The 14,117-nt window shown below is 33.9% G+C and overlaps 1 protein-coding gene across 1 annotated transcript in view; it reads right to left on the reverse strand.

The window, feature by feature from the left end:
• Positions 1-11,708: 11,708 nt before the first annotated feature.
• Positions 11,709-14,117, reverse strand: part of LOC113520534 (probable cytochrome P450 49a1) — a 48,741-nt gene continuing 46,332 nt past the window's right edge. Inside the window, exon 10 of the mRNA XM_026905891.3 lies at positions 11,709-12,825. Coding sequence (XP_026761692.2) covers positions 12,508-12,825 — 318 coding nt within the window. The 3' untranslated portion in view covers positions 11,709-12,507. The remainder of the gene's footprint in view (positions 12,826-14,117) is intronic.

Below are 14,117 nucleotides of genomic sequence, written 5' to 3' on the forward strand. Positions count from 1 at the left end.
TGTTTACATCTCCTGGGACTTAAATCCATCTTGTTAGGCTTGAATTCCCAGAAAGTTAAAATCGCCCCGTTGGGGCGTATGTAGACATAAGGACTTTTTGGCAATCGCTTGTTTACGAGATCAAATCCCGCGTTTCAACCGCGCCGGGTCGTTTGGGCGTACAGCAATTCCAGGTTATGACTGTACCTCCCTCTCAATGCCTACTATGATGCCTCAACACGAGAGGACGATGTGATTGAATCCATTAAGGATATGTCTTTTTGTTGCAGTGTTTGATGTGACACTCCCACGAGAGTAATGCGTAAATATACCGAAGGCATTTCTATTAAAATATAAATTGAAGTTTACCTACGAGGACTCAATGGCTGAAAATATTTGTATAAAATTTGGCACATGGACGAATCGTATCTTAGAATAAACTAAGTTTATTGGAAGTCGTAATATAAAATAGGTAAATATAAATAGAATTTTGTCTATATATGAGTACATATATTGCGTGATAACTAGGTACTGGCAAAGACCCACTTTTGGGAGAGGCCTATGTTCAGCAGTGGACAGTAGATGGCTGACATACATATAAAAAAGGATGCCAATTGTCTGACTAAGCCATATATTAATGCACAGCCGAAACACGAATTTTGAAATTTCGTACATAGGTTTTTTATATAACAATAAGGAATTGTGAAAATTCAGCTGCTAAGAAGGTAAAACAGGGTGTTGAAATTTGGTATGGAATTTCACTGGTTTAGGAATTTTAGATGTAGGCTCTTGGTTCAAAACAAATTAATGTTTTATTTTTTATTTATACTACTTAGAATAGCAAACAAGCTGACGGCCCACCTGATGGAAAGTGGTAACCGTCGCCTATAAACATGAGCAATACTATGGACATAACAGAGTATACTGCCATTCCTCAGATGGACTCAGATGTTATTCCTCTGTACCCAGTAAATTCACGCCATCTCTCACCCTTCAAACCGAAACACAGCCATGCAAACACAACTGCTTCAAGGTTGAAACACGAATGGGACAGAGGTACCCAAGCAATCGACTTTTGTACAAAGTCTCCCTCTGGTAAAGGTATTTAAAAAGTCAATAAAAATTAATGTTTATTGACTTTTGAAATAGTGTAATTGTAGAATGGTGAAATAGGAGATGAAAGTTTATATGAGAGTGTTTTTACAATTGAAGCTTCAAGTAGGAAACTTTAGTTTTAGATTTCAGATTACAAATAAATAAAATAAATAATATATAATTTCAATATGTTTGGAAATGGAGGATGAAAATTTGTATAGGCATTTTGTTATTTTTAAAGTTACAAGTAAAAAAATTGATTTTAGACTTTTTATTAGTTTTATTGAAAATAAAACGTATTTTTAACAGTTTTTTAAAATTCCACCATTAAGATAGTGAAATAGAGGATGATTTGATTTAGATGAACATTTGTTAATTTTAAGATAGGGACGCGAAGTTTTAAATTTAACCTTTTATTAGGAAGTATAGTGTTTTATCATTTTTAAAAACCAAATATCGCACACGAGCGAAAGCGTAAAATCTAGTATTTTATAAATAATTATTATTTAAGATTTTTCTTCGACAAAAAGGGGATGGATAGAGGCCGTGATAAAATTAATTTAAAACCACCAAGGGAGTAATCCATATTAAGTGCAAAAAGAATTATAAAATTCAAATCAAATTATTATTATTAGTGAAGTTATTGCGGAATTTTTTGTCTGTGTAGGTACATAGACAAAAAATAAAACCGAACTCATTAGTCGCCCAAAAAGGAGGCTATTAAACATATGCCTCCTACAATTGGAGAGCTTTGTTGGTATTTGCCAAGCGGATTGGCAACCGAAGTTAAACCTTGGTGATGTTTTAAGAGGGACGCTGCTGTCCATCCCTCGACTATTAAATTCTCTTAATCATCTTTTTCGACACTAACGGGAAAAAGGGATGGCCCATTCTATGCCGGAAATACACGGTATTATACAATATGGATTTGAATTTATTAAAGGTCGCATTTCATCATCGTCATCATATCAGCCCTTAACTGTTGCCCACTGCTGAACATAAGCCTCCCCTTAGGGGATTTTGCCAGTTTGCGGATTGGCAACCGCAGTCAGGCTTTAGAGATGTTTTAATATGGACGCTGCGGCCCATCCCTCGCCGTCCCTTAGTCGTTAGTAAAAGTCGCATTTATATCAATACAATCGTGACAATTCACTATATATATATCATCCAGTAAAAAAAATATATATATATATATATATATATATATTCGTTGCCATTCCTGAGGACTCAGGTGTTATTCCTCCGTACCTAGTAAATTTATGCCATATCCTACCCTTCAAACCGAAACACAGCCATGCAAACACAACTGCTTCACGGTTGAAACACGAATGGGACAGAGGTACCCAAGCAATCGACTTTTGTACAGTCTCCCTCTGGTAAATATATATATATATATATATATATATATATATATATATATATATATATATATATATATATTAACTGGATGATAATGGAATAGTGTACGCCTGTGCTATCGGTATACACTGGCGGGGCACCAGTAAAAGATGATAGGTGAGGATGAAGCAGGTCAGTTAGTCCACGGTGACGAATCTAACAATTAATCAATCACGATGGTTTTCAGGGGGAATCAGGAGGAGGTCGACCTGATATAGTACTTGGCTAGCAATGGGGTTACTAATCCCCATTATTAACAATCCCTTTTCCCCCCAAATTCACTATATTGTGACTGCATTTTATTAATAGCTGAGAAATGGCTCACATTTGTCTTGAAACTTTGAACTAGATAGAAGGGTATCTATTCGGACAAGCTAGTTTATATGGGATGTTAAGATTTATCAGGCTCAACAGATTAGAACAATGAATGTGTCCATTCACTAGTTAGTACAATAACAAACGATCTACAAAGGTGAATCTTAACAATTGGTATATATCTACATCAAGGATTGTCAAAGGCACCCTTTAATTTGGAACCATTGTATATGCGAGGGACGTCTTTCATCTACCTTTGACTCTTGTCTTAACAAATTTACGGACATAATTAAACTTTATAATGTCTTGAGGTTGTTTTGTGCAGTATTTTTTTTTTATAAAAGTACATAATAAGTCGATGTTGCTCCGTACATTTTCGCGGAAGGAGATTTCGTAACGATTTCAGCAGAATTTAATTATGATAGTTATCAGATTTGGCGTAATTTAAGATTATTTTTCGAGGGGGGGTTGACCCTCCTCCCATAGCTGAAAGTCTCATTCCTAAATTAAGGCTGGGCACTAGTCAATTTCAGTTAAGGGCGAGGGATGGGCAGCGGCGTCCCTTTTAAAACATCTCCAAAGCCTAAATGCGGTTGTCAATCCGCCTGCCAAATGTGGCAACTACTGGCGACACCCCCTTAGGGGAAGGTTTATGTTCAGTAGTGGACAGTTATAGGCTGATATGATAATAATGATGACTAGCCAATTTCGTTTTGGGCACGGTTTATCTGGGCCCCATTATTTTCGGTCTATGGTTTCTAAAGAGGTCGATATAACAGAGTATATGTTTAGAAATAGCGCCACTAGTCCTTTTATAAACAATTTGGTATATATGCAGTACTTAGGAGGAAAAAGGAAGTATGTTACCTACCATTTATCCTACTCAGTCAACATGGCGGTAGCTGGGACCAAGCCGCATTATAAATAAAAGATTAAAGAGACAAATAGAACAAAGAGAATCTAAAAATACTTTAAATTGATTTTTTAAATTTACCTCACTCTTATTTCTTATCCACTGAAAAGTATTTCATTCAATCAACGAGTATCAGGTCTATAAAAATTAATGGCGTATAATCTAAGCCAATGACTTAACGTTACTAAGGATCTTCAGGCAATTCATTACAAATGAAACTTGCTCGTCATCCATTTAAATGCAGTTTTTTTTATTAATGATGTCACAAGATCCCTTTATTTTCGTTTCAGGCATACTTACGACTATTTTATTGGGTACTAGCTTATTCTTAGCCATTTTGTAAGCGTTGATTTTAGAAGTAGCAAAACCAATGAAATATATTTTTTAGATGACGCATCAAGAGAAAGCATACATCAAAACTTGGCATGAACACTCAATAAGCCTATATTTAAGTTTTTTTTAAGGATGATAATGGAATGGTGACCCCATCGGTAAATCGGTATACTCTGGGGAAACACTAGTGTGAGATAAAAGGTGAGGGTGGAAGCAGGTAAGTTGGCCCTTCATCACAAATTCAACATCGATTAACCACGATAGCTTCCATGGCGAACCGCGTGGAGATCGATCTGATAGGGTTGCTAGCAATGGAGTTGCTAGTTCTCAGTACTAACAATACTTTCTCCTTTAGAATCTAACGTGACGAGGTTCGATCTTAATGCCACTGTGGATTAATTGGGTTTACAGATATCTGCGTTTTTCTTTAATAGATGAAAATGGAATGGTAACCCCGCCTGTCTTATCGGTACACGCTGATGAGGTACCAGTGAGCAATGATAGATGAGGAAATCGGGTTTATTAGCCCAACGTGACGATCTCATTAGGAATTAATCACGTTGGTTTTCATGAGGAACCCTACAGATGTCGACCTAATTGCTAGCAATGGGTACCTCCATTGCCCACCACCACCCACCAGTGTTTGTTACTAGCAATCTCTTTTTTCCTGTATATTATGTTAAAGCAGTGTTTTTCAAAGTGTGGGTCGCGACCCCTTGGGGGGTCCCTGAGCCTCTACAAGGTGGCGGAAGGTCGCGAAGTAGTGAAAAATCAACATTCCGTAAATACATCAGTCAATCAATAATACATAATGATGTATCTATAACAGTCATCGATTAAATGTCTGTTTTAGATACTTTATTATGTATTATTTAGTTTATATTGTAGAATGCAATAAATTGAATTGAATTGAATTGAATTGAATATTTCATCGATACCTAGCTGTAAATATAAATACAACTGTGTGGAACTGTGTGTGTGTGGATTTCATAATTGTATTATAATAAAATTCATATATATTCGAAACCGTGGAGGGTGGGGGGTCGCAAGATATTTTTACATACTAAGGGGGTCGCGTCATGAAAAAGATTGAAAAACACTGCGTTAAAGTATTCTTCCTTGACGATAAATAGGCTACTTACTCTATTACGTGATAAAATGAATCCGCCGCGAAATGGGCAGAACCAAATGTCTGGTAATCCTTAAAGCAAGACGAACTTGCACAGTGGTAATGTGCGTTTTAAAAGTAAGGAGATGTGTCTACATTAAGATGCGTTGCCATTCAGTTGATGGGACAAGTAATTTGTAACTGTGACAGGGGATTATTAATGAGTCAAGTGAGTGGTTTCTTTCGAGATATCTTGTTTAACGGCGGGTAATGGATATCAAAATTTTAATTTTTAATATAAATTATGTATTTTCCACGTTCCATTTACAAAATGATAGTTACTCTGTGTTTGTATAACTTGTTTCTTTCGAGATATCTTGTTTAACGGCGGGCAATGGATATCAAAATTTTTATTTTTAATATAAATTATCTATTTTCCACGTTCCATTTACAAAATGATAGTTACTCTGTGTTTGTATAACTTGTTTCTTTCGAGATATCTTGTTTAACGGCGGGTAATGAATAACAAAATTTTAATTTTTAATATAAATTATGTATTTTCCACGTTCCATTTATAAAATGATAGTTACTCTGTGTTTGTATAACTTAATAATGAGGTTCGTGAGGCATATTTTATTACATACCATTTTAATGTTCACAACGAAATTGATTTATTGTTTGTACTTTTTAGTAAGAATCTTGTTTAACCGAATGGATTACTTTTACTAATATAAATTATATATTTTATTATTCAAAATGATTATATTGTTTGTATAACTTGTTTCTTTCGAGATATCTTGTTTAACAGCGGGTAATAAATAACAACATTTTTATTTTGAAATAAAATGTATTTTCTATTGATAAAAATCTAGTTAAGTGTGTTTGTATCATTATTGACATCTTGTAGAAAATTTTATTTTTAATATAAATAAGTCATTTTTTTTTTACAAAATGACAGTTATCTTAGAACGGCAAACAAGTTCGTGACGGCATATTTTATTACATACCATTTTAATGTTCACAACGAAATTGATTTATTGTTTGTATTTTAGTAAGAAAGTACCGAAGTGATTACTTTTACTTCTAACTTATTTATTATTCTGATTATATTTATTTAACTTCACTGGTTACTTATTATGAATATGTTTGGATAAAAATACTTTACTAACTTCATTTGTATGAAAGGAATGATCTATTGGTAAAAATCTATAAGTGGCTTCATTATTGACGTCTTGTAGTTATTTACCATCCTTCAAAGTCCGCTTTTTTTATGAAACAGCCATGGCAAACACAACTGCTTCATCTGGTAGAAACACGAATGGGACAGAGGTGCCCAAACATAACGATTTTTGTACAAAGTCTCTCATTCCTGGTTGGTTTTTCTTTTTACAAATAAAGAAACAAATAATTACAATTTTATATTTATTTCTTTTTTATCAATCACTAAAAATAGTTATTTTGGAAATATATTTCATATGTTTATTACTTTTTAATATAAATATTTATTACGAGTATATTCACTAATATAAATGAGAAAGTTAGTTTGTTGTCTGTTGGTGGCTTAATCGATCGATATAAAATTTAGTACATCCGTACTATTTGGGATGGAGATGGATATAAGCTACTACTTATACCGCTTAATCGATATATCTCGATCACACAGAAAAAGTCGCGATAAAAGCTAGTTATAATAAATGGCACTCACTGGAAATATTACATAGTAGCATTTAGCTCCAAATTAAGAAAATCATGTAAGTCCTATTTATTTATTCTTTATTGACCACATTACAAAAAACAAATGTCTGGTACAAAAGGCGGACTTAATATTATATAGGATTCTCTCCCAGTCAACCTTTGGCATAACAAAAATGTAATTATGCGGTGAAAAAATTGAAAATTGTTGTAAATAAACAATTACACATTGCTACATTACATTTTATATAACTATGGTTACTACGTTGTAGACATACATAAATATTTTTCATACATTTTGTACATACATCCTTACTAATATTATTAATGTGAAAGTGAGTTTATTTTTTTTGTTTATTTGTTACCATATAGCGCCCTAACAGTTTAACCAATAATTAAAGTTTAGTATAAATGTACTATATGAAAGGGAGAAGGTTATAGACTACCTGATGCCTCGGTCAGTAAACATATCCCACGCGGGGGGAAGGGATTGTTAGTAATGGGGAGGTTAATCCCCATTGCTATCAGGCCGACCTCCACGCGGCTCCCCCTGGAAACTATTGTGACTATCATTAAATTCGTCACGATGGGCTAACTGACCTGCCCTTTCATCCTCACCTATCACCTCTCACTGGTGCCCCACTAGTGTATAGCGATAGCGCAGGCGGGGATACCATGCCATTTTCACCCATTCAAAAAAAAACATATCTAAGCTAGTAAAACATAAATCATAATATATTAGCAAAATTTAATTACGCCATCATCGTAATTCATTAAACTGATGGTATTTAATTCGTATGTTATGAATAAGCTTTTAATACCAAAAAAAACCATGAATATTTGGCCGAATATTTTAGGGAAGACATATAAACCCGGGTTGGTATGGGCCGTTTTATTATAAGGGTAGGTCGTAAATCTTGGATGTTTGTGGAGTGAAAAAGAACGCTATCAGATCACGAAAAGGCGTGGGCATAATCTCAACTAAAACCAGAGAAGCACAGTAAATAGTTTATCTAAAAACCACAGGGAGGAAATGAAAATATTTGTATAATTCTATCGTTATTATCTCGTATTTTAAAATTGTTATTTAATTTAATAAGAGATTATTAAAATGAATAAAGAGTCCTTTCAATAGTCAAAGGATTCTTTTTTATATATCTATCTATTTATATTACATATCTATTTATCTTCCAAAGGGTAAATTACCGAAATCGGAAATTAATTGAATTAAGGTTGTTCCAAAAAAAAAAAAACTCGATATCAGTTGTGACAAAACTAATTATTTTGATTTAAAAATTAAACCACTGAACCGATTTTGATAATTGTTCTATGGGACTGATCTGTATATTCTTTCAGATAAAAAAGAATTTTCTAAAACGGTTCACAACCTACGATCTTATGAGGTAACAAACATAAAAAAATACAATCGAATGGCAAAACCTTCTTAATTTTGAAGTCGGTTAAAAAGACACAAAACTGAAGTGCATTTTCAGTTCGACTACTCGTTATTTTGTCAAATTTTTGGGAAGTAAAAATAATTAACAGAAACTACAATATGGCTTCAAAATCATCAGTATCTGTGAACGATACAAGAAATCAGGAATATTGAAAATATATATTAGTAAAGCAACTTTGGAAACTAGGATCGTAAAAACAGTGCAGACGAAAGGGGACAATAGAAGGTAGTGCCAATTTTGAATTTAACACACATAATAACATAAAAACTATGAACAATAAAACTGGCTACATAATAATGTGTCCAATGTAAAGTGTGTACAATAAAGATTTTACAATACAATACAATGTAAGCTCTGTATTAATGCTTTTGTGTATTTTAACTCTTTCATTAGTATAACTTAACAGTTGGACGCATCATGTTAAAATGGGTGACAACATTTTTTTTAATTTATCGAGATTTTTTATACCAGGAAGACTTTGTACAAAAGTCGATTGCTTGGGTCCCATTCGTGTTTCAACCGTGAAGCAGTTGTGTTTGCATAGCTGTGTTTCGGTTTGAAGGGTGGGATATGGCGTGAATTTACTGGATACAGAGGAATAACACCTCAGTCCTCAGGAATGGCAACGCATGGGGGGTATTATGGGCGAAACAGTATCCTCTGTTATATCCATGGTACTGTTCATGTCTATAGGCGACGGTTACCACTTTCCATCAGGTGGGCCGTCAGCTTGTTTGCCATTCTAAGTTGTATAAAAAAAAATAGTAGCAAACGGGCATGCGGCTCACCTGATAGTAAGTGACCATTGCCGCGCATGATCATCCGCAACACCAGAGGCATTGCAGTTGTGCTGACGGCCTTTTAAAAAGGAATATGCTCTTTTCTTGACGGTTATGACGTCGTATCGGTTCGGAAATACTGCTATTTGAAGTTGATTCCACAGAGTGGTTTCCTATCATGTTTCTCTATGTTAGTTCACTTGCAGAATACTTTTAAAAGGACGCCAACGGATTTTAGCCTGTATATGTCAGGACATAGAATACATATTGGCGTACTCAAAATAAAAAAATAATTGTGGCAGTACGTTAATATGGCAAACCTCTTCAACTTTACTTCGTTGTCTGATCATATACAGACATTAGTTCTCTGTTCTTCACAGAATACCTTGCTTGTAGTAGTGTTCTTGTCGCAGATGTTTTGTGGTTCTGCTGTGTGCGAGTATGAGCAAGTATTGCTTTTTATTTCAATGTGTGTGACCACATAAAGACGTGGTGCTCTGTTTGTGTTTGTAAGGATAAATATCTTCAGTAGCAATCTAACCAAAGGCGTTATTATATTCCTTGGTCCTCGAAACCTTGAAAATATTCATATATATTTAGTTCTTTGGATTTTTTGGGTATGCCATGTTCTTGAAGACAATCTATACTTACATAAAGTAAAAAGACATCTGTGAAAATTTAAAAAAATTTTAGCTGTAATCCAAAAAATTTACACTTTGTTTCATCCACGTGTTGATTTTCTTACTTACTTACTTATATTATTAGGTGTGGTTTAAATGTCACTATAGCATTTCTCTTAGTTACGATGTTATCAGTATCTTGACTGACGCGAGGGAATGCTAGTGACAGTTTCTATTATTGTCCTCTATCAGTCTATCGTAATAGAACACTAAATATAGAACTAGATACTTGTATCTATTAGCTGTTTTGTTACAGCAAGAATACAATGTGTCACGTTTTCGGATGAATGTCAGGGTATCGTAATAGACGACTATTTAGGGGGGAGGGGGGGGGGGGAAGGGATTGTTAGTAATGCAAACTACCAGTCTCATTGCTAAAAATATACTCTATCATGTGAAACTTCCCACGATCCTCCTGCTATACCATAAATAGCGATATATTATTTTGATAATGCAGCTTTTTATAGGTGAAAGAATACAATTTGAAAAAGGATAGAATTTGAAAAAGGACAAATGTTTAATTGAATGAAATTCAATCAAATCTTTCTCCTTATAATATTAGAACAGATATATAAATTTATTTTAATTTCTGTCTTGCATTACTACTGCCCACTCACTACTTCCTATGCCACTGCGTTAGGTTGACTGAAAGAAATCTCTTTCAGAGATAAGTTCGCCTTTGCTAACATTGTTATTAACTTATTGTTGTTACTGTATGTTTTAGTGTTTATATATATATATATATATATATATATATATATATATATATATATATATATATATATATATATATATATATATATATATATATATATATATATATATATATATATATATATATATATATATATATGTCCTTGGAATAACAATTACATTGGAATCGAATTCACTGTATGCTCATTTTAGATGTAAATGGAATCGATGAGAATGGAGTCAAAATAGTTGGTCTACAGGGGGGAATTTACTAGATTATTTAGGTAACTACAATGGTTTCCAGGGGCAATTGCGTGGTGATCGATCTGTCACGATTGTATAAGTACTATGCAATCGTGTTTTCACGTCACAGTGTGACGAGTTTGGTTATCAGGTCTAATCATCGGTTGAAGTTGAGATGTTAATGAATAAAACCGACATAAATGATTACAATACTTATTAGTACTTTTTTAATTTTAAGTATTACCTTCTTCAGTATATCAGTCCTATTGTACCCTTTTTTTTTAAACTAGGGTGAAAATCTTCCAAAGAGACCCATCCGCCGGCGGGACGACGAATGGGTACTGTGGGATTTTTACCCACTAAAAACACCCCGGTATTCTTCACGGCGCCTACACGCCGGTGACTGAGGCTCGCGACTAGCAATCTTCCCAGTCACTGGCAGCGCCGCCCCCCCGTCCTATTGTACCCTGAATTAATTTCTCAGATAAAGTTTTATCTACTTCAACTTTGTCTATATTATAGAATCTAGGGCTAGTATTTGCTGCGATTTTTATTGGGTTTATTTATTTATCTGCTTATCAAACAATTCAGGGTAATTGCGGGATTGTAAACGAAAAGTCGCAGTACAAGCGTCAAATTGTTTTGTTTTTGTTAACAAAGATTGATTGTAAGACAGTCGTCTGATTCCCGAATGAATTGTTCAAACGTGTCGGATTACTTTTGATTTGTCTTGATATTGGGAGAACATTGGTTTTCATTAACTATAATACATTGAATAAACTTTACTATAATGTTGAGAGAATGAGATTGTACAGTAGTTAATTTACATATTTGCCACCAAATAAGCTATTTATAAATTTACCGTCTCTTCTAATCTACAGAAACTTTTACTCTTTTTTTTTATAATTACAAGTTCTTGTCAATGAAATAATAACTTTATGATGTCCATCAGTAAAAAAACTCGTTTTTGTCTATGTTAATTCTGAAATTCCAAAAAGAATGTTAAAGAAATAAAACGATTAATTTATTAAAATTATTTCTTTATTATTAATTTATGAATTATTATCATACTTACTTAATTGAATGTCATAAATAATTATAAAGTAAATAATACAGATCCAAAAGAGAAATTTTTTTGGAAGATTACAAAATAGTATATCGAAAATTGGAAGAGGTAAATTTTATTACATATCTCTCTTTTCATTTAAGAGTTTCTTCTTATCATTACAACTAATTTTTCGCGCATTAAATTTAAACGCGCATTTAAACGCATTTTCCTCCAGCCAGCTCTATCCCAGGCCACATCTTTGACCTCTCTATACGACATGACACCTAGTGTTTCCTTTATCTGCCCCTTGTAGTTATTATTCGGTTTTCCCCTTCTTCTTTTGCTCTCTATTTTTCCTTCTACTATGCTTTTTAAAAAATCAATATGTCGTATAAGGTGGCCCAGCATTTTGCTTCTTCTATTTTCTATTGTTTTTATTATTGTTCTTTTCTCATTCACTCTTTTCAAGACTTCCTCGTTTGTTACTTTTTCTGTCCAGCTTATCCTTTCCATTCTCCTCAATGTCCACATTTCAAATACCTCAAGCATCTTTCTTTCCTTTCGTGTCATTGTCTAGGTTTCACACCCATATAATGCTATGTTCCAAATGTAAGTTTTTATGAATTTATTACGGAATTTTTTTAAATATTTTTTTTTGTAAATATGTTTTTTGTTATCATAGGCCTACACCTATATGTACGTAATTAATTCATTAAGAGATACACATATCTAGCCCGTCGACAAATACAGGTAAAGTTAAAAATATCACAGCGTTCAAGCAGCGTTTTGCAACACAAAGTAATATGGCGGCTGCAGTCTATTGACACCGGTTGTGACCATATTTGGCGGTGGACCGTGCCATTCCAGTCTGTATCTATCGAGAACTCTAATCACTAACGAGTCCAACATTTTTCCCACTATCCCTCCCGCTGGGCAGGATTCTCCAAAAGGTAAGGAAGCTAAGGGGTGAGCTTTCGAAGCTCTCAATGGTTCCCATCCTTCACTACACCAGCGCTCAGGAATGAAGGCCTTCGCTCTGCCCCATTGTTGATCAGATTTGCTGGTCACGCCATGTGCTAAAACTATATCCACCTGGAAGACAAAGTGTAAATGTAATTTAATTTTAATTTAATGCTTTATCCAAATAAATTCTTACTAATATTGTAAATGTGAAAGTGAGTTTACTTGCTATTTCTTGGCGCATTAACGACTAAAACAATGAATATAGATTATTTTTTATTCCGGTAAAATCAATACGTCACGCTGACAAATTATGATTTCAGCCCTTACTGTCCACTGCTGAACATAGATCTCCTCCTATTGTGGTTTTTTTAGTATTGCCAAACTTTGCAGACGGGTTGACAACCACAGTCAGATTTTGGTGATGTTTCGAGAGGGACGCTGCTGTCCATCCTTCAACCATAAAGTTCCCTTAGTCACTTTTCATGACACGCGGACGAAAACGCGAGCAGTAGCAGCACCGAAATTAAAAACATGACCGTTTTTATTCCTTTATAAAAACTCCTTTTCTTCTTTATTAAGATATTATTGCGAAATATATTTCCTTAATAGTCTAGGGATGGGTAACTCTTAAAACATCACTAAAGCCTATGTGGTTGTCAAGCCGCCTGCCAAGCGTGATAGCTACTGACAGAACCCCCCTTATGGAGGAAACCTTTGTTCAGCAGTGGACAGTTGACAGTGGATATGATGCTGATGATATCTTTAGCTATTTATGACGGCGTTAATGTGTTATTATTGTTATTTAACATATACTTTGTTCGTACAAATTTCCTTTGCGTCACTCGTGGGCGTGTGTGTTTTTTAAATTTAATTCCGTGCTACTGATTTTTAAATTTTGTGACCGCCATTATTCATTTTTATGGGGCCATCCTATACGGAGTATACATATAAATGAGAAGGGGATGAACATAGGAAGGAATGATCATTTATAAATACCTCTGCCTTATTTATAAAAACCTGATAATTCGTTTACTCGTTATGAGTAAGCAGGTAAAGAAATTATTAAGTGCATTATAAATATATTTCCTCCTATTTTGGGCAATGGTGTCAAAATAAATTACTGCAGATATTTCCTATTTGAAATGTAAATAACAATATATACATATACTAGCTTTAACCCGTGACTTCATATGCGTGACCAGGATATGTTTGACTTGTTTGACCGGGATAAAAAGTAGCCTAAATCCTTTTATATCCTATATAGTAAGGTGTATACGAAATTTCATAGTGAATTTGTTAAGCTGTCAAGACGCTAAAGATAACAGACAATCAAACTCACTTTCATATTTATAATACTAGTAAGTATTTACTATAAATTAATTTATTTTTCAAATTTCAAATCACTTTTACAAAGAAACATG

The sequence above is a fragment of the Galleria mellonella genome, unplaced genomic scaffold (genome assembly GCF_026898425.1).
Source record: "Galleria mellonella isolate WM207_F2 unplaced genomic scaffold, CSIRO_AGI_GalMel_v1 utg80, whole genome shotgun sequence".
NCBI classification, from domain to species: domain Eukaryota; kingdom Metazoa; phylum Arthropoda; class Insecta; order Lepidoptera; family Pyralidae; genus Galleria; species Galleria mellonella.